The sequence below is a fragment of the Nomascus leucogenys genome, chromosome 8, assembly GCF_006542625.1.
Source record: "Nomascus leucogenys isolate Asia chromosome 8, Asia_NLE_v1, whole genome shotgun sequence".
Taxonomy (NCBI): Eukaryota; Metazoa; Chordata; class Mammalia; order Primates; family Hylobatidae; genus Nomascus; species Nomascus leucogenys.
The window spans coordinates 104,471,371-104,497,189 of NC_044388.1; the positions used below are offsets into that span (position 1 = coordinate 104,471,371).

Below are 25,819 nucleotides of genomic sequence, written 5' to 3' on the forward strand. Positions count from 1 at the left end.
AGTTTCTAACTGTACTATATGTCAGGCAGTACTAAGCACTTGAGATGCATTATCACATTGACACCTCAAGGTCACCACCCAAGGAGTGAGGTGGTATTTTGCTTGTGTTTTACTAACGAGTAAAGCTGGGGTTAGAACCACGGGTTGTCTGAAGACCTGCTCAGCACTGCCATACCAGGGCCCCAGCCTTCCCTGTGCACACCACGTCTGGTTCAGGGATCCCAATAGCAGAGGAAGGGCAGGGGAGGCTGGAGGCCTACCTCAGAACCATGGACTTTTCAGGAGAGAAACCTTGTTCTGAGCTCCTTGAATCTCTGCGGGAAAAGGAGGCCATGCTAGTGAGTCCCCATCCTCACTAGTCTCTGCAGACCTGCCAGCTGTTTCTGCAGCTTCCCAGGGTCCCAGGCACCCCCACTGCAGCTCACTAAAGTCAACAGTGCCAGGGTGGCAGCGGAGGTCAGACAGATGGCCTTCACTGCCCAGCTGCGCAGCTCACCTGCTCTAGGCAGGCAGTGCCTGGACAACCCTGGGCCTTTATAGCACTTGTGAGATGGACACAAAGTGTCAGGCTTAGCTGGGAATGGAGTCTGGTCTCCTGAGCATAGGGTGGCATTTGTGTTACCAGCTCATGATTGGAGAAAAATCAAACTGGCTATAGGTAATCACTGGTGAGGCCCTACCAACTTCTGCCTAGAAATGTCTATTCTCCCATCTCAGTAAACCATGCTTGCCTTCATCCTGCTCCCTGAACACACCAGGCTTCTTCCTGCCTTTGGGAACAGCACTGTGTCCCCAGCTTGTTACATGGTGAGCTCCTTGTCATTCATATCTGTGCTCAAATGTCACCGCAGAGATGTCTTCCTGGGCTTCCTGCCATCTAAAGCAGTCCCTAGTCCCCCTCCCCCTCTCTCCATGCTATCATCTTCTGTTTATTATTATTTATTTTTTGAGATGGGGTCTCATTCTGTCACCCAGGCGGGAGTGCAGTGCCATGATCATGGCTCACTACAGCCTCGACCTCCTGGGCTCCAGGATCCTCCTGTTTTAGCCTCCCTAGTAGCTGGGCCTATGGTTGCATGCCACCACGCCTAGCTAAGTTTTTTTTGTTTTTTTTTGTTTTGTGACAGAGTCTTGCTCTGTTACCCAGGCTGGAGTGCAATGGCGTGATCTCGGCTTAGTCCAGCTAATTTTTATTTTTAGTAGAGATGGGGTTTCACCATGTTGGCCAGGCTAGTCTCGAAATCCTGACCTCAGGTGATCTGCCCACTTTGCCATCCCAAAGTGCTAGGATTACATGCGTGAGCCACCATGCTCGGCCAAGTGGTTTCTTTTTTTTTTTTTTTTTCTTTTTTTGCGGGGGGACGGAGTCTCACTCTGTCGCCCAGGCTGGAGTGCAATGGCGCCATCTCAGCTCACTGCAACCTCCACCTCCCAGGTTCAGGCGATTCTCCTGCCTCAGCCTCCCGAGTAGCTGGGATTACAGGTGCCTGCCACCACACCTGGCTGATTTTTTTTTTTAATTGTTAGTAGAGATGTGGTTTCACCATGTTGGTCAGGCTGGTCTCAAACTCCTGATCTCGTGATCTCCCCGCCTCAGCCCCCCAAAGTGCTGGGATTACAGGTGTGAGCCACCGGGCCTGGCTATTTTTTTTTTTTTTTTTTTTTTTTTGTAGAGACAGGGTCTTGCTATGTTGGCTGGGCCAGTCTTGAACTCCTGGACTCAAGCCGTCCTCCTGCCTTGACCTCCCAAAGTGCTGGTATTCCAGATGTGAGCCACTGCACCTTACCCTTATTTTCTTTAGAGCATTCACCACTCTGAAATTATTTTATTGGTAGAGCTAGGGGTGGTGGCTCATGCCTGGAGTCCTAGCACTTTGGGAGGCCTGGGGGGGCGGGGGCAGATCACTTGAGCTCAAGAGTTCCAGACTAGCCTGAACAACATGATGAAACCTCGTCTCTACTAAAAATACAAAAAATTAGCCAGGTGTGGTGGCGCACACCTGTAGCCCTAGCTACCCAGGAGGCTGAGGTAGCAGGAGCACCTGAGCCCAGGAGGTGAAGGCTGCAGTGAGCTGTGATTGTCTGGGCGACAGGAGTAAGACCCCGTCTCAAAAAAAAAAAAAAAATTAAAAAATTTTAATGACAATACTGTGATGAGTGTGACACCAGCACAGTGAGCACTGAGTGAGGGACGACCTATTCCATCTCACTTCCACCTGTCCTCTGTGTGGCCAGCTAGACTGTAAGCAACCGAAAGGCAGGCTGTCCTGTTCTCTCTGTGTCCTCTTGCTTCTCCCCCTCAGGCCTGACCCAATGTCCAGTGGTACTGCTTTGGTTTCTCCAGTGTGACAAGCCTGACTGAAGGAGAGCAGGTGGCTGGTCACCAGCACCCTCCCGCTAACTCTCACCTGCCCACTTGCATACGACCTCAGTAGTTGATGTGGAAGTACTCATGTTTATACTCACGGATCCTGGTGTGGTTAAGGTCAGAGCCTCCAATTCACTCTCCCTTTCATTCATTCAAGAAATGTTGGCCAGGCGCAGAGGCTCACGCCTGTAATCCCAACACTTTGGGAGGCTGAGGCGGGCGGATCATGAGGTCAGGAGATCGAGACCATCCTGGCTAACACGGTGAAACCCCGTCTCTGCTAAAAAAAAATACAAAAAAAATTAGCCGGGCCTGGTGGCGGGCGCCTGTATTCCCAGCTACTCAGGAGGCTGAGGCAGGAGAATGGCGTGAACCTGGGAGGCGGAGCTTGCAGTGAGCCAAGATCGCACCACTGCACTCCAGCCTGGGCGACAGAGCAAGACTCCGTCTCGGAAAAAAAAAAATACTCCCCACAAATCTCCACACCGACCCTGTGAGGTATTATTAATTAGTATGTCCCAATTTTTATATATAAGAACAAAATGAATTTTTTTTTTTTTTTTTTGAGACAGAGTCTTGCTCTCTCGCCCAGGCTGGAGTGCAGTGGCGCAGTCTCGGCTCACTGCAAGCTCCGCCTACCAGGTTCACGCCATTCTCCTGCCTCAGCCTCTCCGAGTAGCTGGGACTACAGGCGCCCGCCACCACGCCTGGCTAATTTTTTTTTTTTGTATTTTTAGTGGAGACGGGGTTTCACTGTGGTCTCGATCTCCTGACCTCGTGATCCGCCCACCTCGGCCTCCCAAAGTGCTGGGATTACAAGCGTGAGCCACGGCGCCCGGCCTACAAAATGAATCTTGACCTTTCAGCTGAGAAGTTGAACTCAATGCCCATGCCCATACCATTGCACATTCTGCCTCCTGACGGTGATACCCATGAAGGATGTGGTGCTGGAATTTACTCAAGTCCCCAAAAGGAGGCACCCTATATTCCAGAAGAAATAGGTCCAAATCCTTATCAGACCAAAATTTCATCTTTATTTTTATTACTATTAGTTTTTTGAGACAGGCTCTTGCTGCTCTGTTGCTGAGGCTGGAGTGCAGTGGCCCAATCTTGGCTCACTGCAACCTTTGCCTCCCAGGTTCAGTGATTCTCTTGCCTCAGCTCCCGAGTAGCTAGGATTACAGACGTGCACCACCACGCCCGGCTAATTTTTGTATTTTTGATAGAGACAGGGTTTCGCCATGTTGGCCAGGCTGGTCTCGAACTCCTGGCCTCATGTGATCTGCCCACCTCAGCCTCCCAAAGTACTGGGATTACAGGCATGAGCCACTGTGCCCAGCTTATTTTTATTTTTTGAGACACGGTCTTACTTTGTTGCCCAGGGTGGAGTGCAGTGGTGCAATCACAGCTCACTGCAGCCCCAAGTTCCAGAGCTCAAGCAATCCTCCCACCTCATCTTCCTGAGTAGCTGAGAGTACAAGCAAGAGCTAACTGGCTAATTTTTTTTTTTTCCTGTAGAGGCAGGGTCTCACTATGTTGCCCAGGCTGGTCTTGAACTCCTGGCTGAAGTGATCCTCCTGCCTCAGACTCCAAAAGTGCTGGGATTACAAGCTTGAGCCACCACGACAGTCCCAGAATGTCGTTTTTTTTTTTTTTTTTTTTTTGAGATGGAGACTTGCTCTGTCGCGCAGGCTGGAGTGCAGTGGCACAATCTCGGCTTACTGCAACCTCCATCTCCCAGGTTCAAGCAATTCTCCTGCCTCAGCCTCCCAGGGATCTATTAATATTTAAGGACAAGTGGCAACTGTGGATGCCCAACATGGTTACTTAACAAGAAACCAATTTTTCAGAGGCCAAGAGTCCCAACAGGGCCGAGAATCTGGCCACTCGCCTATGGCTCTGCAGGTGGCATGACAAATAAGGGCATAGGTTTATAGGTTAACTGATTTGTTGCAGGGACCAGAGATCATAGATGGTGAAGTTAACTAAGGGCCTCCAAATCCGTGTCCTTTGTGCCAACAGGTGTGCCAGGCTGCTCCAAGACACCATGGTATGAGAAAGGATTTCTCGTAGTCACCTAGACACCAGGTTTATGGCTGTGTCACAGCAAAGTTGGGTGTGACTTATGATTTTCTTTCTGAACCTTATTTGTTAGATAGGTCCTGGAGTCCTTAAAACAAGCAGGTGGAAGTCAGGGAGTAGGAGCCATCAAAATTCGACTCTGGTGGGACTCGAACCCACAACCTTTGAATGACCACACTAGGCTCAGCTAGAAGTCCAATGCGCTATCCATTGCGCCACAGAGCCGGCTGCGGAACCGGCCGCGCCGCTCACCTCTGCCTGAAACCACCCTCTTAGCGAGCTCGTAGGTGTGGTGCTGGGTGTTTGCTGAACTCGGAGCGTGCTCCGGGTTTTCTGCTGTGGTGTGGACTGGGGTGCTCTTCCTACATCCGGGCGCTGGGGACAGCAGGGCACAAGGGCCGGGGTCGGCAGGGAGGAAGGGCCGGGGTGAAGCCCGCCTGTCTTCTCGCAGACTCGGGGGGCCGGGTGGGGCCGCGCGGCGTGGACTACAACTCCCAGCGTGCCGCGCGGCGGCGCCCCCCGAAGCCGTTGCGCGCGCAAGGCGGGCTGGGGCCGGGCGGCGTCAGGCGCGCTGGGGCTGCGCTGCGCCGCCGGCTCTGTGGCTTGCCGGCCGCGGGGAAGGTGCGCCAGGCGGTCCTGCGGCCCGGCACAGCCGGTTTGGGGTGCGGGAGGCGGGCGGGGGAGGAGCGCGGCGGGCGGGGCCGGGCGGCGGGCGGGGCTGGCGGGGCGGCCGGGCCATGCAGGGCGCAGAGCCGGCTAAACCCTGCTGAGACCCGGCTCGGTGCGCCCAGGGGCGGCTAATGCCCCTCGCGCTGTCTACGCTGCTGCAACCGGGCCGCATCTGGACTGGGCGCCGCGCAGCGGAGCCGACGCCGGGTGAGCACAAGTGGGGCTGGTGGGTTCCCGGGTGGGGAAATGTGCCGGGCCGAGTCGGGCGAGGTGGCGGTGCGGACCCCAGGTGGGGGGCGCGCCCTGCGGCGCTATTTCACCGACAGACGCACTGTTACGTTGCTGTATAGGAGCGAGGGCGGTACGCGTGACCCGGGACAGGGGCCCGAGGGAACTGGTCACCCTCTTCTGGCCTCTTCTTGCCCCAGCCTTCCAGGGCAGGTTCCTGCCCCTCTGCTGTGGGGGGCTATGTGAGGCCAGAGATCTGAGGACCCTGGACCCTGGCGTTGGGGTTAAGGACTCTGGTTCAGTTCCCCCGCCCCCGGCTTTTGCTTTTTGCGAGGTGGAGGGGGAGATGGTGTCCCAGGGCTTCTTGTGGTCCAGACCATTCCCTTATCCTGGCTTGGAGGCTCTCAGGCCATTTCACATTCGTGACCTTCATCTAGTCCCAAGAACAGGAAAACCCGGAGAAAAACAGTCCCATCAGATGTCCCCTTGAGCAAGTCCTCAAAGCTCCAGGAATAGAACCCAAGAGTCCTAGCTCAACCCAGCCCCTGAAGCACAGTCAAGTCATTCGCCTTCCCCTAAGCCCTAGACCCCAAAGATTCATCCGAGTGGCTGTGTGTGTCTGTGTGTTGGGGGTGGTGTCTTCAAGGTCCTCCTCGCCTCCCTCAATCAGCTTTGCCCCCTGGGCGGTCACCTCTCAAGCACTTCCAGGCTCTAACTCGTTTTCTGGGTCGCCCTCTATCGACCAGCAGACGCACTGCGATGCCTGAGCCTATGGGCAGGGACCGAGCAGGGCTCCTTTTCCAGGGAGCTGCCCCTTTGACTTGGCCTGGTCATCCACAGAACCTCTCTGGGTTCTGGGTGGGGAGTCGAGCCAGAGACCATTTTTTTTTTTTTTTTTTTTTTTTTGAGACTGAGTCTCGCTCTGTCACCCAGGCCGGAGTGCAGTGGCACGATCTCAGCTCACTGCAAGCTCTGCCTCCCGGGTTCACGCCATTCTCTTGCCTCAGCCTCCCGAGTAGCTGGGACTACAGGCACCCGCCACCACACCCGGCTAATTTTTTGTATTTTTAGTAGAGACGGGGTTTCACGGTGTTAGCCAGGAGGGTCTCGATCTCCTGGCCTTGTGATCCGCCCACCTCGGCCTCCCAAAGTGCTGAGATTACAGGCGTGAGCCACCGCGCCCAGCCGAGACTTTTTTTTTTTCTTTTCTTTTTTTGAGACGGAGTCTCCCAGGCTGGAGTGCAGTGGCACAATCTCGGCTCAATGGAACCTCCACCTCCCGGGTTCAAGCAATTCTTCTGCCTCAGCCTCCTGAGTAGCTGGGGTTACAGGTGTGTGCCACCATGCCCGGCTAATTTTTGTATTCTTAGTAGAGACAGGGTTTCACCATCTTGGTCAGGGTGGTCTCGAACTCCTGACGTCGTGATCCGCCTGCCTCGACCTCCCAAAGTGCTGGGATTACAGGTGTGAGCCACCACTGCCGGCGAGCCAGAGGCTCTTAAGTCAGTACCCAACACCCCAGGCCATCGGTTTAGGGACCCTGGATGTTAGAAGAGTGAACTGTCCTGTTTGGCTAGAAAAGCCTCTTAGAACACGTCTCACTCCACCCATTGCACAGAGGGCAGAGACTAAGGTCTAAAATGTGAAAGGGTCTTGCCCAAGGTCACTTGGAGAATGGTGGGCAGAGATGGGACTATGAGATGAGAACCAGCCTCCTGCTTCTCACTCTTGGAATTCCTCACCTCAAGTGCCAAGCCCCGAGCCTGCCCCGTCTAGGCCAAGCCTGGAAAGGGACCCCTGTGGTCAGTTCCCCAACTCAGTATGGCTAAGCCTTACCACAGGCTGTCCCCTTGGGATCACAGTGGCCTGGCTGTCTGGGCTGGGAAGTAGGAGACCTGGAGGGATGGGTGTTTGGGTCCACTAACTGCCCTGTGTCCGCAGGCCACAATGCTGCTTGGAGCCTCTCTGGTGGGAGTGCTGCTGTTCTCCAAGCTGGTGCTGAAACTGCCCTGGACCCAGGTGGGATTCTCCCTGCTGTTCCTCTACTTGGGATCTGGCGGCTGGCGCTTCATCCGGGTCTTCATCAAGACCATCAGGCGCGATATCTTGTGAGTACCTGGCCCAGCCTTTCTTGTGGTCTGTCACACTACAGTGAGCTTCTGGTCCCCCAAATCTCCCCAGGCCAGACCTCATGGTCTCTACCAGCACAGGGCAGCTGAGCTGAGTTCCAGAACAGCAGCCTCTGCTCCACACCCTTCCCCTGGCAATAATACCTGGTACCTCCATCTCCAAGGTCAAAGCCTTCTCCCAGGGAATCTCCCTAACTTGAGGCTCCCAGGCCTTGGGCAGGCTTGGCCTAGGACATACATTGAACACCAAGTGTGTTGAGACATCTGCGAGGGGTCCTGAGGATTCTGAAAGTTTATGAAAGGGTAAAGAGGAATTTTGGGGAAAGGCCCTGCCCTCAGGTTGGCAGGGGTGCGAGATGGCACAGGGGACACTGAGTTCTAGAACAGGGCCCCTACTCAGATGTCTGGGATAACGTGCTTCCCAAAGAAAGCCAGGTATGCCCCAAGGGACATCCTGTACCAGAAATACCTATTCCCGCTTGTTCTCTACTAGGTGCCAGGCTAGCTTTGGGGTCCAGAGAGGAATAAGGCAGACCCCATCTGCCAAGCCCAGATTGGTCAGGAGAAAGAAAGGGACACAGCATGTCTGTAAACTGGCAGTGCCATGTGGGCAGAGACCCTGGTGCAGCCTTGCTCACTACTGTGTCCCAGCCCCCAGTTCAGTGACCCACACCCCGCACAGGCAGCTCAGCATTTGTCAATCTCGGTTGATTGCAAAAGAAGGCATGGAGTGGCACACCAGGAAGGGTGGTAGCTGTGGGAGCATGGAGCAAGGAGAAACAGCCTCCAGCCAGGACCCTGGGAATCAGAGAAGGCCTCCTGGAGAAAAAGCGGCTGTACTTGAGAGGTGCCTTAGTGGTGGTGGAAGGAGATAAGTCCAACCAGAAGGCACAGCATCAGCAACAAAGGCATGGAGTCCAGGGCTGGGCGTGTTGGCTCACACCTGTAATCCTAGCACTTGGGAGGCCGAAGTGGGTGGATCACTTGACCTCAGGAGTTCGAGACCAACCTGGGCAACATGGCAAAACCCTGTCCCTACCAAAATACAAAAAAGTTAGCCAGGCATGATGGTGCGCACCTGTGGTTCCAGCTACTTGGGAGGCTGAGGTGGGAGCATCATTTGAGCCTGGGAAGCGGAGGTTGCAGTGAGCTGACATTCCATCACTGCACTCCAACCTGGGTGACAGAGTGTGACCCCATCTCAAAAAAAAAAAAAAACAAAGGTGGCAGGAGTGGGATGTTGCCAAATGATACCACAAACTTATTGAACATCTACTCTGCCTGGCACAGGACCCAGGGGACAGAGTGTTGAATAAGACAGAAGCCTGGCCGGGCGCGGTGGCTCACGCCTGTAATCCCAGCACTTTGGGAGGCCAAGGCGGGCGGATCACGAGGTCAGGAGATCGAGACCGCGGTGAAACCCCGTCTCTACTAAAAATACAAAAAATTAGCCAGGCGTGGTGGCGGGCGCCTGTAGTCCCAGCTACTCGGAGAGGCTGAGGCAGGAGAATGGCGGGAACCTGGGAGGCAGAGCTTGCAGTGAGCCGAGATTGCGCCACTGCACTCCAGCCTGGATGACAGAGCAAGACTCCGTCTCAAAAAAAAAAAAAAAGAAAAAGACAGAAGCCTGGCCGGGCGCGGTGGCTCAAGCCTGTAATCCTAGCACTTTGGGAGGCCGAGGTGGGCGGATCACGAGGTCAGGAGTTCGAGACCATCCTGGCCAACGTAGTGAAACCCTGTCTCTACTAAAAATACAAAAAAATTAGCAGGGCATGGTGGCAGGCGCCTGTAGTCCCAGCTACTTGGGAGGCTGAGGCAGGAGAATGGCGTGAACCCGGGAGGCGGAGCTTGCAGTGAGCCGAGATGGTGCCACTGCACTCCAGCCTGGGGGACAGAGCCAGACTCTGTCTCAAAAAAAAAAAAAAAAGACAGAAGCCTATCCCAGCTAGGCTCACAGGGAGGAATACTGGACAGACCAGCAAACTCATTCATTATTTACTGTGGTCATGGTGGGCCGAGGGAGCAGCTGGACTGTGGGAGGCCCCAAACAAGGAGTTTGGACTTTTACAGGAAGCTCTGGAGACCTAGGAGGTTTCTGCTGGAGCAGCAGGCTGAAAGGGTAGGAGTTGAACTCTGGAGCCAGAGAGGCCTAGAGTTCAAATCTCAGCTCAGCCACCTTCCATCCTTGAAGCTTTGAGCAGGCCATGGCACCACAAGAGCCTTGATTTCCTTCTGTGTAAGGGGAGAGGGGAATCATACGAACTCTCAGTGTTATTGAGAGGCATCGGTGAGAGGGTGCATGTTCCCAGCAGGAGCCGGGAGATGGAAGTGTTGTAGGGGGTCTGGCTCATGAAGCATAGGCTGGCGAGACAGCAGCCTGGGGTAGGGTGTCAGGACCCCTCACTCCCAACCATGGCAGGCACAGCACCCTCTCTTGCTCACACACAGTGGCGGCCTGGTGCTCCTGAAGGTGAAGGCAAAGGTGCGACAGTGCCTGCGGGAGCAGCGGACAGTGCCCATTTTGTTTGCCTCTACCGTTCGGCGCCACCCCGACAAGACGGCCCTGATCTTCGAGGGCACAGATACCCACTGGACTTTCCGCCAGCTGGATGAGTACTCAAGCAGTGTAGCCAACTTCCTGCAGGCCCGGGGCCTGGCCTCGGGCGATGTGGCTGCCATCTTCATGGAGAACCGCAATGAGTTCGTGGGCCTATGGCTGGGCATGGCCAAGCTCGGTGTGGAGGCGGCCCTCATCAACACAAACCTGCGGCGGGATGCTCTGCTCCACTGCCTCACCACCTCGCACGCACGGGCCCTTGTCTTTGGCAGTGAAATGGCCTCAGGTGAGCCCCAAGGGGGCGGGGGACAAGCAGGAACCCCATGGGATCTTACACAGACCACAGCTCCCTTCCAGCCCTGCCGAGGCTGTGTGGGTCAGTGGTTAAGGGCACAGAGTGGAGTCAGACAGCTTAGGCAGTGCCACGGGTAAATGAGATCCTGGGAAAGGGACTGATTTCTCTGAGCCTCAGTTTCCTCACCCGTCATTCTTACCTCATACTGTTTTCAAAAAGGTACTTCAGGCTGGGCATAGTGGCTCACACCGGTAATCCCAGCACGTTGGGAGGCCAAGGCAGGAGGATCCCTTGAGCCCAGGAGTTTGAGACCAGCCTAGGCAACATAGTAAGACCCTGTCTCTACTAAGAAACTTTGAGACAGGGTCTTGCCCTGTCACCCAGGCTGGAGTGCAGTGGTGCAATCACAGCTCACTGCAGCCTTGACCTCTCAGGCTCAAGCAGTCCCTCCACCTCAGCCTCCTGAATAGCTGGGACCACAGACATGCACCACCATGCCTGGCTAAATTTCGCATTTTTTGTAGATACTCAGTTTTGCCATGTTGCCCAGGCTGGTCTCAGACTCTTGAGTTCAAGCGATCTACCCACCTCTGCCTCTCAAAGTGCCGGGATTATAGGCATGAACCACCACACCTGGCCTACTAAAAAAAGTTTTTAAAAAATTAGCTAGGCATGGTGACATGGACCTGTAGTCCCAGCTACTCGGAGGCTGAGGCAGGAGGATCACTTAAGACTAAGAGGTCAAGGCTGCAGTGAGTGACGATTGTGCCACTTCACTCTAGCCTGGCAGACAGAGTGAGACCCCATCTCAAAAAAAAAAATAAAAAAAAAAGGCCAGGTGTGGTGGCTCATACCTGTAAATCCCAGCACTTTGGGAGGCCTAGTGGGCAGCTTTGAGATCAGGAGTTCGAGACCAGCCTGGCCAACATGGTGAAACCCCGTCTCTAATAAAAATGCAAAAAAAGCCTAGCCGAGCATGGTGGTGCGCACCTGTAGTCCCAGCTACTCAGGAGACTGAGGTAGGAGAATCGCTTGAACCCGGGAGACAGAGGTTGCAGTGAGCCGAGATCACGTCACTGCGTTCCAGCCTGGATGACAGAGGTTACGTGTCAAAAAAAAAAGATACTTCACCTGAAGCACTAGCAACATGGCTGATGCTAGGTGGCCCCTCAGTATAATGGTAATCATCCTTGTGACTAATTAGGCCGTATCTAGCTCATCTGTAAAATGGGAACAAAATTAATTCCCCACTTCCCTCACAGAGCCTGCATTTTATTTGCTGCCACATTGGGCACCTGCAAAGTACTGAGGTTGCTGCTTTCCAAGAGCAGCTCTGATCTCTATAAAGACCGGGTGAGGTAGGGATCTTGGTTTTATGGATGATGAGCCTGGGGTTCAGAGGGGTTTGTGAGGAGTTCACCCAAGGTCACACGGTTAGTAAGTGGTAGAACTGGGGTTTCATCTTCAGCTTGATCACTCTGTTTTTTCTCCCCACACTGTTGTGGTTGTGGGATAATGATTAGGGAAGTCATTAGGATGCTGAAAGGGGGCTGGGCACGGTGGCTCACGCCTGTAATCCCAGCACTTTTGGAGGCCGAGGAGGGCGGGTCACCTGAGCTCGAGAGTTAAAGACTAGACTGGCCAACATGGTGAAACCCTGTTTTTACTAAAAATACAAAAATTAGCCAGGTATGGTGGCGCACGCCTGTAATCTCGGCTACTCAGGAGGCTGAGGCACAAGAATCACTTGAACCGAGTGAGCCGAGATCATGCCACTGCACTCCAGCCTGGGTGACAGAGTGAAACTCTGTCTTAAAAAAAAAAAAAAAAGATGCTGAAAGGGGGCCGGGCACGGTGGCTCATGCCTGTAATCCCAGCACTTTGGGAGGCCGAGGCAGGAGAGTCTCTTGAGCCCAGGAGTTCAAGACCTGCCTGGACAATATAGTGAGACCCTGTCTCTATTTTAAAAAGAAAAAAAAAAAAAAAAAAGAAAGGAAAGAAAAAAATGGTGCTGAAAGGGGAGAGGGAAGAAGGCAGCCAGGGAAGAAGAGAGGGTTGGGCAAATCAAGAGGAAGCCAGGAAGGTGGGGCCAAGCCGACCAGCACTGCTCCATGCCCAGGTGGGTGGTTATGTGATGTCTGTGCAGTGCACAGGGGAGCCTGAAAGAAGGTCCCCACTCTCGGAAGGGGATGGAGGGCCACTGGCCTCTGACCCGCATTCCTCCCTTCTATCTGTTGCCCCACAGAGTAAGTAGTGCGGGATAGTGGGTGGGAGCCCATACCTTGATGTGAGGTAGAGCTGGCGTTGCATGCCAGGTCCAGCACATTCTATCTGTGAGCAGGTCCTCTCATTCTCAGAGCCTCAATCTTCTCATCTGTAAGAGGGGCTGTCAATGGTCCCTCCTTTCCAGGGCTGTGAGACCAGGGAATGCAGGTAAAGCGGGCCTGCTCTGTGGTTAGCCCGTGGCTAATAGAACCATTGCCAGTGCCCCTGTCAACACTGAAGGCCCAGTTGCTTCACTGCCTCTCCTCCTACCCAGCCAGTTTCCTCAACAACATGGCCAGCCCTGCTGAGAGCAGAGGTCCCTGGGAACATGGGGTTTTCTGGCCTGCCTGCTGACTGCCCTGTCTCCCCACAGCCATCTGTGAGATCCATGCCAGCCTGGACCCCTCGCTCAGCCTCTTCTGCTCTGGCTCCTGGGAGCCCAATGCGGTGCCTACAAGCACAGAACACCTGGACCCTCTGCTGAAAGATGCTCCCAAGCACCTGCCCAGTTGCCCTGACAAGGGCTTCACAGGTGGGCTCCGTCCCCTCCCCATAGAGGGGCTCTCACACGGGCCCTGGACAGAGCACTGGCCTCAGTGCCAGAAGGAGGCTTTTCTGGAAACTTGCCATGTGCCAAGAACATGTCACGTCACCTCCCTTTTTCCATCTGGAAAATGGTGACAGTAAACCTGGGCCACTCCAGGGTTACTGTGAAGGTGACATGAGCTGATGTGTGTCACAGTGCCAGATACAGGACTGAGAACACAGGAGCTCACAAAGTCCAGTTTGATTTGTTGAACAAGCCTTCATTGATGCCTAATGGGCAGAATCCTGTGGACTCCAGGAACCTGCCCGATCTGGGCTTTGGTTGGGGTTGGGTGGGAGGGTGGGTGAGGAGCAAGACCCTTTGAATATTCATCAAGTGCCTCTTCAGTGCAGGACACCTCCGGATCTCCAGCTGTGATCCTCTCCCAGCACTGTGCTGCCTCCCTGACCCCGCCTCCAGGCAGCCTTCCTGAGCCTCTCACCCCTCATCTTTTATACTGTAGCCTACCTGGTTCTTCTGCTCTTCTCATTCCCTTTCCTGTGAAGCCACATTGCCTGGTGGCTCAGAGCTTGGGCTGTCGAGTCAGATCCGAGTTTATATCCTGGTTCTACTGCTTCCTTCGTGTGAACCCTGACACCTGCCCTGCCCTTGGAGCCTCAGTTCCCACAGCCATAAAACTGGTGACAGTAACAGAACCTACTCTATGGGGTATCTTTGAGGGTTAAAAAAATATAGTGGGGCCAGTCCTGAAGCTAGGGTGTGGCAGGAGGGGCTCAGTAACTGGTCATTGTCATCAGCACTGTTTAACTTCTCTCTTGTATGTGAATCTGGTCTCTTGGGTGCATTTGTCAGCTGCTTGAGGGCAGGGACTCTGGCTGGGTTGCCCCGGTGCCCTCATAGTGCCTAGGGCTGGCAAACAACAGGCAGCCAGAGAGCATGAGGTGTCTCGGCAGGCGTTCTAAACACGTGGAGTCTTCCTGTGGAGTTCCTGACCTCCAGGGAACCTCAAGTCTGGTAGGGCTGAGCCTCGCATAGAAACTCTAACGTGGCAATCCCTGTCAAGGGCTGCAGAGTGGGACAGATCAATGCTCAGCAGTGCGGAAGCTACCTCAACACCCCACTTCCTGCAGCTAATGCCTCCCTGTGCTCTATGACTTGGGGCAGGTGTCACCTTTATCAGGAAGCCCACCTGGCACCACCTCCCCTCCTGCAAGCTTGGGCCGAATGTAGCTACTGGGTTTCAACAGGTCCTGTGCCCTCCCTTGGCACTTGTTGCTTAGTATTGGAATTGCCTGTGTCCTCATCTGACTTTTCCACTGAGCTGTGACTGCCAAGAGGGCCAGGCCCGTGCCCATCTTACTCACTGATGTCTCTCTCCACAAGGGCCTAGCACAGAGCAAGGGCCCAGGAAATATTTGTTGGAATGGATGCTGGTGTTAGAGCTGAATGGTATCTGAGGTTATCAGAACAGGCTTCCTAGCAAGGGTGTGATGGGAATAGGTGTTGAAGGGTGTACACCTGCAGGTGTCCATCGGTGTGACCCTGTGCCCAGCCCTGAGCTGCTCCCGACAGCCACTCGCGTCTGTTTTCTTTAGATAAACTGTTCTACATCTACACATCGGGCACCACAGGGCTGCCCAAGGCCGCCATCGTGGTGCACAGCAGGTAAGGGGCAGGTGCCCAGGGTGGGGTAGGCACAGGCAGGGCTGGGGAGCCTCCTTCTGCCTTTCTAGGGCCCACTCAGCCCTTGGCCCTGTGCCCTCCCAGGTATTACCGCATGGCTGCCCTGGTGTACTATGGATTCCGCATGCGGCCCAATGACATCGTCTATGACTGCCTCCCCCTCTACCACTCAGCAGGTAACTCTAGGGTTGTCACACAGCCTCCAGCACCTGCCAGGTCTCCAGGAACCCCACCCCCATCAGGCAGTGTGCTGCAGTAGAAACACACAGCTTTGGGCCAGGTGCAGTGACCCACACCTGTAATCCCAGCACTTTGGGAGGCCAAGGCGGGTGGATCACTTGAGGCCAGGAGTTCGAGACCAGCCTGGCCAACATGGCGAAACCCCATCTCTACTAAAAATACAAAAATTAGGCCGGGTGCAGTGGCTCACGCCTGTAATCCCAGCACTTTGGAAGGCCAAGGCGGGCGGATCACTTGAGGCCAGGAGTTTGAGACCATCCTCGCTAACACGGTGAAACCCTGTCTCTACTAAAAGTACAAAAAAGTAGCCGGGCATGGTGGCTCGTGCCTGTAGTCCCAGCTACTCAGGAGGCTGAGGCAGGAGAATGGCATGAACCCGGAAGGTGGAGCTTGTAGTGAGCCGAGATCGTGCCACTGCACTCCAGCCTGGGCAACAGTGCAAGACTCTGTCTCAAAAAAAAAAAAAACATTATCTGGGTGTCGTGGCGTGTGCCTGTAATCCCAGCTATCTGTGAGACTGAGACACGAGAATTGCTTGAACCTGGGAGGCAAAGGTTGCAGTGAGCTGAGATCACGCCACTGCATTCCAGCCTGGGCAACAGAGCGAGACACTGTCTCAAAAAATTAGCTGGGTCCGGTGGCGTGTGCCTGTAATCCCCGCTACCTGTGAGGCTGTGGCACGAGAATTGCTTGAACCTGGGAGGCAAAGGTTGCAGTGAGCTGAGATCACGCCACTGTACTCCAGCCTGAGCAACAGAGTGAGACACTGTCTCAAAAAAAAATAAAAATAGGCTGGGCGCAGTGGCTCGTGCCTGTAATCCCAGCACTTTGGGAGGCCGAAGCAAGCGGATCACGAGGTCAGGAGTTCGAGACTAGCCTGGTCAACATGGTGAAACCCTGTCTCTACTAAAAGTACAAAAAATAGCTGGGCTTGGTGGCAGGTGCCTGTAATCCCAGCTACCTGGGAGGCTGAGGCAGGAGAATGGTTTGAACCCAGGAAGCAAAGGTCGTGCCATTGCACACCAGCCTGGGTGACAGGGCAAGACTCCGTCTCAAAATAAATAAATAAATTTAATTTAATTTAAAAATAAAAATAAACAGGATTAGCCAGGCGTGGTACATATGCCTGTGGTCTCAGCTACTGGGGAGGCTGAGACAGGAGAATCACTTGAGCCTGGGAGTTTAAGGCCAGCCTGGACAACATGGTGAGACCTGTCTCTAAAAAAAGTTTTGTTTTAGGCCAGGCGTGGTGGCTCACGCCTGTAATCCCAACACTTTGGGAGGCCGAGGCGGGCAGATCACGAGGTCAGGAGATCCATACCATCCTGGCTAACACGATGAAACCCCGTCTCTACTAAAAATACAAAAAAGGAAAAAAATAATTAGCTGGGCATGCTGGTGGGCACCTGTAGTCCCAGCTACTAGGGAGGATGAGGCAGGAGAATGGCATGAACCTGGAAGGCGGAGCTTGCAGTGAGCCGAGATGGCATCACTGCACTCCAGGCTGGGCGACAGAGCGAGACTCCATCTCAAGATAAAAAAAAAGTTGTTGGCCGGGCGCGGTGGCTCACGCCTGTAATCCCAGCACTTTGGGAGGCTGAGGCGGGTGGATCACGAGGTCAGGAGATCGAGACCATCCTGGCTAACACAGTGAAGCCCCGTCTCTACTGAAAATACAAAAAATTAGCCGGGCGAGGTGGCGGGTGCCTGTAGTCCCAGCTACTCGGGAGGCTGAGGCAGGAGAATGGCGTGAACCCCAGGGGGCGGAGCCTGCAGTGAGCCAAGATCGTGCCACTGCACTCCAGCCTGGGCGACAGCGAGACTCTGTCTCAAAAAAAAAAAAAAAAAAAAAAAAAACGTTGTTTTAAATTTAAAAAAGGATGAGCACACCAGCCTCACAGTGTGTGTGGCAGTGTCCCACGGGGCATCTGGGCCTGTCTCATTTCAGTTTGTTTCCACAGATATGCATGGCATTGCTGCTTGTTTGTAGGGGCTTAAGGGAAGACAGAGCTTGAATAAATATAGCTCCTGCCCTCCAGGTGCTTAGAGTCGGGTGTATATGTGAGTGTAGGAGAGAGGCAGGGAGCAAGAGTGCAGCACCAGGGAAGAGCCTGGTGATGGAAGCTGGGGAGGCTTCTTGGAGGAAGTCACCCAAGGCAGGCAGATGTGAGGTGCAGAAGCCTGCAGGGCAGCGCAAGCCTGCCTGGCTGGATGGCAGTATCACTGATTTGGGGCCGGGGAGGGTCTTCATCTCGCTGACCCTCAGGGGCCATCCCTCTGCCTCCAGGAAACATCGTGGGAATCGGCCAGTGCCTGCTGCATGGCATGACGGTGGTGATTCGGAAGAAGTTCTCAGCCTCCCGGTTCTGGGACGATTGTATCAAGTACAACTGCACGGTGAGCCAGAGCAGGAAGGGTGAGCTGTCCCTTTCCCCTAGTTACCCTCTTCCCAACTACACTTCGGGGCATCTGTCTTATAGCTGAGGTGGCCAGTCATTCCAAAGGGCTCATTTGTGGCAAAGTTCCCATTGTTCAGATGGGGAGGCTGAGACCCGGAGAGGGAAAGGATGGCACGGCCAGCCCCTGGGGAGAGTAGGGGTTTGAGGGATCAGGAGAATCCTAGTGTAGTGAGGGCAGCCTCTGGAGCCTCGAATCACACCAAGTTCACCCCCAGATTGTGCAGTACATTGGTGAACTGTGCCGCTACCTCCTGAACCAGCCACCGCGGGAGGCAGAAAACCAGCACCAGGTTCGCATGGCACTAGGCAATGGCCTCCGGCAGTCCATCTGGACCAACTTTTCCAGCCGCTTCCACATACCCCAGGTGGCTGAGTTCTACGGGGCCACGGAGTGCAACTGTAGCCTGGGCAACTTCGACAGCCAGGTGCGGCCAGGTTGGGGATGGGCGAGGCTGCTGCAGGGATGGCCCACGGAAGGCACTGGACGCAGAGGGGAGGGCAGAGTTCCAGCGTGAGAGTGTGGGTGCTGGAGTCCCACTTCCCTCTCATTGTCCAGTTTTGGGCCCATGGTGAGAGAGCCCAGGCCCAAGTCTTGGCCTTCGCAGGTGGGGGCCTGTGGCTTCAATAGCCGCATCCTGTCCTTCGTGTACCCCATCCGGTTGGTACGTGTCAACGAGGACACCATGGAGCTGATCCGGGGGCCTGACGGCGTCTGCATTCCCTGCCAGCCAGGTCTGCCACTTTGGGGTCAGAGAGGGAGGGGTTGGCCTGGGAAGGAAGGAGGCCAGGCGTGTGTGGATGGGGAGCCCTGTTCTGACCAGTGGCCATCAGTTAGCTCTGCTCTTAGGGTTACAAGTTACTCATTTATTTGTGTATCCATCCATTCATTCATTCATTCATTCACCATTCTATCTGTGCATCAGTCCATTCATTCATTCTTTTTTTTTTTTTATTTGAGATAGAGTCTCACTCTGTCGCCCAGGCTGGAGTGCAGTGGCGTGAGCTCGGCTCACTCTAACCTCTGCCTTCTGGGTTCAAGCGATTCCCTTTTTTTTTTTTTTTTTTTTTTTTTTTTTTTTGAGACGGGAGTCTTGCTCTGTTCCCCATGCTGGAGTGCAGTGGTGCGATCTTGGCTCACTGCAACCTCCGCCTCCCGGGTTCACGCCATTCTCCTGCCTCAGCCTCACGAGTAGCTGGGACTAGAGGCGCCTGCCAACACGCCCGGCTAATTTTTTGTATTTTTAGTAGAGACGGGGTTTCACCGTGTTAGCCAGGATGGTCTCGATCTCCTGACCTCGTGATCCGCCCGCCTCGGCCTCCCAAAGTGCTGGGATTACAGGCTTGAGCCACCGCACCCGGCTCAAGCGATTCTCTTTTCTCACCCTCCTGAGTAACTGGAATTACAGGCACACGCCACCATGCCCAGCTAGTTTTTCTATTTTCAATAGAGGTAGGGTTTCACCATGTTGTCCAGGTTGGGCTCGAACTCCTGACTTCAAGTGATCCATCCACCTCGGCCTCCCAGTGTTGGTATTACAGGTGTGAGCCACCATGCCTGGCCTCATTCATTCATTTTCATATTGACTCCAAATGACCCTGAGTCCAGGCTGCTTGAGATTTATTCTGGCTCAGCTCCTTAGCTCTGTGTCATGGGCGAGTATTCAGCCTCACTGTGCCTAAGTCCCCTTATCTACAAACTGCCCATGGCAGCACCCGCACATGGGGCTGGCCTGAGGATTATGTTTCATAAAGAACATAAAACTCTGAGTGGGTCCCGGCATGGAGCAGAGGCTTGGGGCGCTGGCTTTGTTAGGCTGTCCCCAAGGAGCCTGACCTATGTTCATCCTCCAATCAGTTTTGAGAACAGACATCACTGGCTCAGTGTGTCCGACATACCAAGATGAGCTCCTGGGCTGGGGGAGGGTGGGGCATTTCTGTGGCAAGCAGCATGACTCAAATCAGATCAAGACGCAGAGTACAGGCTGGGAGTGTTGGCTTACACCTGTAATCCCAGCACTTTGGGAGGCCGAGGTGGGTGGATCACCTGAGGTCAGGAGTTCGAGACCAGCCTGGCAAACAGGATGAAACCCATCTCTGCTAAGAAATTAAAAAAAAAAAAAATTAGCTGCAGGCCGGGTGCGGTGGCTCACGCCTGTAATCCCAGCACTTTGGGAGGCCGAGGCGGGCGGCATGAGGTCACGAGGTCGAGACCATCCTGGCTAACACAGGGAAACCCCGTCTCTACTAAAAATACTAAAAATTAGCCGGGCGAGATGGCGGGCACCTGTAGTCCCAGCTACTTGGGAGGCTGAGGCAGGAGAATGGTGTGAACCCTGGGGGGGCGGAGCCTGCAGTGAGCCGAGATTGTGCCACTGCACTCCAGCCTGGGTGACAGCGAGACTCTGTCTCAAAAAAAAAAAAAAAAAATTAGCCGGGCCTGTTGGCACGCACCTGTAATCTCAGCTACTTAGGAGGCTAAGGCAGGAGAATTGCTTGAACCCAGGAGGTGGAGGTTGCAGTAAGCCAAGATTGCACCGCTGCACTCCAGCCTGGGCAACAAGAGCAAAACTCCGTCTCAAAAAAAAAAAAAAAAAAAAGACGCGGGGTACACCTGGTGACGGGACGGGTGGGAGAGGCGGCCTAGGGCAGATCTGACCCTTCCTTCCCCACCCCAGGTGAGCCAGGCCAGCTGGTGGGCCGAATCATCCAGAAAGACCCCCTGCGCCGCTTCGATGGCTACCTCAACCAGGGCGCCAACAACAAGAAGATTGCCAAGGACGTCTTCAAGAAGGGAGACCAGGCCTACCTTACTGGTGGGTTCCCAGCCCTTCACAGCCCCTTCCTGAGGGTTAGGGGAGGAGGGGACCTTCTCCCACCTCCAGAGGACACCTTCCCAGGACTCTCCCAGTCCTGGCCCCTGTGGTCAAACAAATCCTTGGGCTCCAGCAAAGCCTCCCTGGCTTGAGCCCTGGACTCAGAGCTGGCCAGGCCCAGCCCTGCCTCATCCGGCCCCTCCCTAGGTGATGTGCTGGTGATGGACGAGCTGGGCTACCTGTACTTCCGAGACCGCACTGGGGACACGTTCCGCTGGAAAGGTGAGAACGTGTCCACCACCGAGGTGGAAGGCACACTCAGCCGCCTACTGGACATGGCTGATGTGGCCGTGTATGGTGTCGAGGTGCCAGGTATGTGCAGGCAGGCGCAAGGTGTGGGTAGGGAGGCACCACCCAGGGGCACTGCCAGCTGCTCAGTGTCTACCCTGCCACCCCCAGGAACCGAGGGCCGGGCCGGAATGGCCGCCATGGCCAGCCCCACTGGCAACTGTGACCTGGAGCGCTTTGCTCAAGTTTTGGAGAAGGAACTGCCCCTGTATGCGCGCCCCATCTTCCTGCGCCTCCTGCCTGAGCTGCACAAAACAGGTGTGTCCGCCCCTGCTCCAGCTCTCAAATCCCAGGTCCCTTCCCGTTTCCTTCTGGAAAGACCCGGTTGGCTGTTATTTGACCTCTGCACACAGCCTGGCCGAGCAGTTGGTAAAGTGACCTGCCCATGTAGAGGTGAGCAGACGGGGCTGGCAGAGAAGACACACATTGTTCCTTAGTAGAACACATATTAGGTGCCAGGCACGGCACTAAGCCTCGGGATACGGGTGGTGAGCTCTGGACGTTTGCCTTCTTGGAGTTTTAGAGCAGGAGAGAGGCTGGCCTAGGACAAGGCATTCCAAAGGTAAAGAATCGACCACGTAATCTGTGATCAGATTAAACAGATAAAAAGAAGAAAAATGAACCACAGAGCAAGCTGATAGGAAAGCAAAAAGGAGGGACGCTTGGGATGACTAGAAGGCTCCTCTGAGGAGGGGATGGTTCAGCTGAGACCTGAATGAAAGGAAGGACTTTATGGCAGTGAGAGGCACTCTAGGCTGCAAGGATAGACACTGTAAAGCCCCTGAAGCAGGAAGGAGCTTGGGTGCTGGAGGAACGAAAGGGGGCCCCCAAGGCTGGAGCCAAGTGAGAGGGGCAGGCAGTGGCATGAAGTGGGAGAGAAGCCAGCAGGGGCCAGAAGCCCAGGGCCTTGCAGGCCAGGGTAAGAGTTGGGACTGTCCCGGGGGCAGTAGGGAGCCACAGAAGCATCTCAGCAAGGCCGGGCGCAGTGGCTTATGCCTGTAATCCCGGCACTTTGGGAGGCCAAGGCGGGCAGATCACTTGAGGTCAGGAGTTCGAGACCAGCCTGCCCAACATGGCAAAACCCCGTCTCTACTAAACATAAAAATTAGCTGACTGGGCGTGGTGGCTCACGCCTGTAATCCCAGCACTTAGGAGGCCGAGGTGGGCGGATCATTTGAGGTCAGGAGTTCGAGACCAGCCTGGCCAACATGGTGAAATCCCATCTCCACTAAAAATACAAAAAATAAAAATAAAAAAATTAGGCTGGGCATGGTGGCTCACACCTGTAATCTCAGCACTTTGGGAGGCCAAGGCAGATGGATTGCCTGAGCTCAGGAGTTTGAGACCACCCAGGGCAACATGATGAAACCCCGTCTCTACCAAAAATACAAAAAAATTAGCCAGGTGTGGTGGTGGGCACCTGTAGTCCCAGCTACTTGGGAGGCTGCTGCAGGAGAATCGCTTGAGCCCCGGAGGTGGAGGTTGCAGTGAGCTGAGATCACGCCACTGCACTCCAGCCTGGGCAACAGAGTGAGACTCTGTCTCAAAAAAAAAGCATCTCAGCAGGTGGGAACCTGGTCAGACTCATGCTCTACAAAGCTCTCTGGCTGCTGTGTACAGAGTGGGAGAGGATTGCAGGCAGCCCTGAGGGAGCTGGGAGACGAGGGAGGGGCTGTTGCAGTTGTCCAGGTGGGAGGTGGGCAGCGGGCCTGCAGTCGCCCACAGGGGAGCACTGTCTTTCTATCTGTTGGCCCATTGGTGGCTCTCAAGAGTTCCCTGGTGTGCAGGAAATGCTGAGGCTCATGCCCATACCTGCCCCTGCTTTCCTCAGCCCTTGGTGCCTCTTCTGGGCCCTCCCTGGCTGCTCACCCTTTGGAGCACATTTTCCTGGCCACCTCCCACGTTGTCATCATATCAGTCCTGCCTTGATGGTGGGCACTCCCTAGCCAGTGTGGCTTCTGCCAGACAGTGGGTACCTGGAGTGCCTAAAGCATCGGGGAGGATTTAGGACTTCAGTGTGGTTCTGAAGGATGGAGACACTGTGGCCAGGCTAATGGCCAACACTGTGAGCTTCCGGAGGATTGAGCAGCACCATACTTCTGTCCAGGAAAGGCAGGGAGGCTCTCAGACCTTGTATTTCAGATGGGCTTTGCTGCAGAACAAACTACCCCCAAACTTACTTGCCCCAAAATGGCTCAAAACAACCACTTTATTCATAATTCTGTGGGTAAGCAATTTAGGGGTTAAGTGCAGCTGAGCAGTTCTTCTGTTGACCTTGCTTTGGGGTCACGGAAAGAGTTGTCATCGGCCGGGTGCGGTGGCTCACGCTTGTAATCCCAGCACTTTGGGAGGCCGAGGCGGGTGGATCACGAGGTCAGGAGATCGAGACCACGGTGAAACCCCGTCTCTACTAAAAATACAAAAAAAATTAGCCGGGCGTGGTGGCGGGCGCCTGTAGTCCCAGCTACTTGGAGAGGCTGAGGCAGGAGAATGGCATGAACCCGGGAGGCGGAGCTTGCAGTGAGCCGAGATTGTGCCACTGCACTCCAGCCTGGGCGACAGAGCGAGACTCTGTCTCAAAAAAAAGAAGAGTTGTCATCACTTAGTAACTTAGCTGGGGCAGGAGGCAGTTAGATGGCCTCACCCACGTGTCTGGCTCTCGGCTGCTTACTTCTGCAGCACTGTCCAACAGAACTTTCTGCAGCGATGGAAATGTCCTAGGTTTCTGCTGTCCAACACAATAGCTACTAACCTGGCAGAGCTACTGAGCACTTGAAAGGTGGCTGCTGGCTGGACGCCGTGGCTCAGGCCTGTAATCCCAGCACTTTGGGATTAAATTTTGTTTAATTAACTTAAATTTATTTATTTATTTATTTATTTATTGGAGGTGGAGTCTTGCTCTGTCTCCCAGGCTGGAGTACAGTGGCACAATCTCAGCTCACTGCAACCTTTGCCTCCTGGGTTCAAGTGATTCTCCTGTCTCAGCGTCCCCAGTAGCTGGGATTACAGTCACGTGCCAACACACCTGGCTAATTTTTGTATTTTTTTTATTAGACATGGGGTTTTGCATTGTTGGCCAGGCTGGTCTCGAACTCCTGACCTCAGGTGATCCACCCACCCTGGCCTCCCAAAGTGCTGGGATTACAGGCGTGAGCCACCATGCCCGGCCTTGTTTAATAATTTAAATGTAAATAGCCACATGAGGTCATATTGGACGGCGCCGGTCTGGGCCCTCACCTGGGATGGCTCGTCTCTGCTCCACATGGCCTCTCACCCTTTGGAAGGCTAGACTAGCCCCAGGGCACCCCCAAGCAGGTAGAGGTGGAAGATGCAAGGTCCCCCGGGGCCTAGACTCACCCAGAACTCCTACAACATTGCTTTTACCACCTTCTGTTGGTTAAAGCAAGTTGTAAAGCCAGTCCAGATTGAGGCCAATGGAGGTTGAAAAAGTCGAGCTCTTGCCAGGAGAAGTGCCAAAGCCACATAGCAGAGGTGTGTGTGTACAGGGAGGGGAGGAATCTGCAGCTATTTTTGGTAGTCTGTCTCATCCAGGTTCCAGTCCCATTTCTACCACCCTGAGCATCAGTCTTCTCATCTGTACAGGATTAATACCATTGATTGAAAGATGCGGCCAGGCGTGGCAGCTCATGCTTGTAATGCTAGCACTTGGGGAGGCTGAGGCGGGTAGATCGCTTGAGCCCAGGAGTTCAAGATCTGGGTGGGCAACATGACGAAAACCCATCTCTACAAGAAATACAAAATTTGGCCAGGCGCAGTGGCTCACGCCTGTAATCCCAACACTTTGGGAGGTCGAGGAGGGTGGATCATGTGAGGTCAGGAGTTTGAGACCAGCCTGACCAACATGGTGAAACCCCATCTCTACTAAAAATACAAAAAATTAGCTGGGCATGGTGGTAGGCGCCTGTAATCTCAGCTACTTGGGAGGCTGAGGCAGGAGAATCGCCTGAACCTGGGAGGCAGAGGTTGCAGTGAGCCAAGATCGAGCCACTGCATTCCAGCCCCGGTGACAGTGCGAGACTCCATCTCCAATAAATAAATAAATAATTAATTACAAAACTTAGCCAGGCACAGTGGTGCACACCTATAGTCCTGGCTACTTGGGAGGCTGAGGTAGGAGGATCACTTGAGGCCGGTAGGTGGAGGTTGCAGTGAGTTGAGATGGCATCACTTCACTCCAACCTGGGTGATAGAGCGAGACCCTGTCTCAATAAAAAAGAAAAAAATACCATGAATACTTTATATACGAGTAAGAAAATATGTGCTGCTAATTATACTAGTTCAGAGATGTTAAAATCTGCAAGCACATCCATGTTAGAATCCAGAGAATACGGTTGAGCACCTGCCTTATGGGGCTGATTTACAGATGAAATAAGCTCACACTGTTACCTGCTAGGTACTCAAAGGGAGACATCACAGTCAGAAGACCTTAGTTCTGGTCCCCACTCTGCTGTCACTCAGTATGTGACACTAGGCAAATAGCCTCCCTTCTCCAGGCCTTTTTTCCCATCTGCAAAGTAGGGGTGGGTGGGTGGGTAACTAGCAGCTGTCCCCATGCCCCAACTTTGCCACAGCTGCTCTATTACTTTAGGTAATAGATGGAACATTCTTTGCAAACTGTAAAGGGTTGTGCCTCCTCCCCCACTTCCCTCCCCTGTTTGTCCTCCAGCCCTGCTCCCTGCCTTCCTCAGCACTGGTGGTTGGGAAGCTGGGAGCTCAGGCCCCTGCCCTGCACTGAGTCTTCTTCCCTGCTCTCCCAGGGACCTACAAGTTCCAGAAGACAGAGCTACGGAAGGAGGGCTTTGACCCAGCTATCGTGAAAGACCCGCTGTTCTATCTAGATGCCCGTAAGGGCCGCTACGTCCCTCTGGACCAAGAGGCCTACAGCCGCATCCAGGCAGGCGAGGAGAAGCTGTGATTCCCCCCATCCCTCTGAGGGCCGGCGGATGCTGGATCCGGAGCCCCAGGTCCCGCCCCAGAGGGGTCCTGGACAAGGCCAGACCAAAGCAAGCAGGGCCTGGCACCTCCATCCTTAGGTGCTGCGCCTCCATCCAAAACTGCCAAGTGACTCACTGCCTCCCCAACCCTTCCAGAGGCTTTCTGTGAAAGTCTCATGTC

General features: G+C 54.4%; 1 protein-coding gene and 1 non-coding gene across 4 annotated transcripts; one reads left to right on the top strand and one right to left on the bottom strand.

Moving 5' to 3' along the window:
- Window positions 1-4,584: 4,584 nt before the first annotated feature.
- Window positions 4,585-4,675, bottom strand: TRNAR-UCU. Its single transcript is given in 2 exon segments — window positions 4,585-4,620; window positions 4,639-4,675. It is a non-coding gene; the product is annotated as a tRNA-Arg (tRNA).
- A 315-nt stretch (window positions 4,676-4,990) lies between these two features.
- SLC27A4 (solute carrier family 27 member 4) lies at window positions 4,991-25,819 on the top strand. 3 transcript variants are annotated; one of them, XM_030817930.1, is made up of 13 exons: window positions 4,991-5,326; window positions 7,289-7,455; window positions 9,925-10,319; window positions 12,967-13,125; window positions 14,736-14,805; window positions 14,908-14,999; window positions 17,351-17,460; window positions 17,738-17,947; window positions 18,128-18,254; window positions 20,198-20,335; window positions 20,543-20,707; window positions 20,795-20,941; window positions 25,462-25,819. In XM_030817930.1, exons 2-13 carry the CDS (start codon window positions 7,295-7,297, stop codon window positions 25,617-25,619), a joined length of 1,932 nt encoding a protein of 643 aa, XP_030673790.1. In that variant the 5' UTR covers window positions 4,991-5,326; window positions 7,289-7,294; the 3' UTR covers window positions 25,620-25,819. The 3 variants fall into 3 exon arrangements, with proteins under 3 accessions (XP_030673790.1, XP_030673792.1, XP_030673793.1); XM_030817932.1 differs by having other exon boundaries at window positions 25,543-25,813; XM_030817933.1 differs by lacking the exons at window positions 14,736-14,805; window positions 14,908-14,999.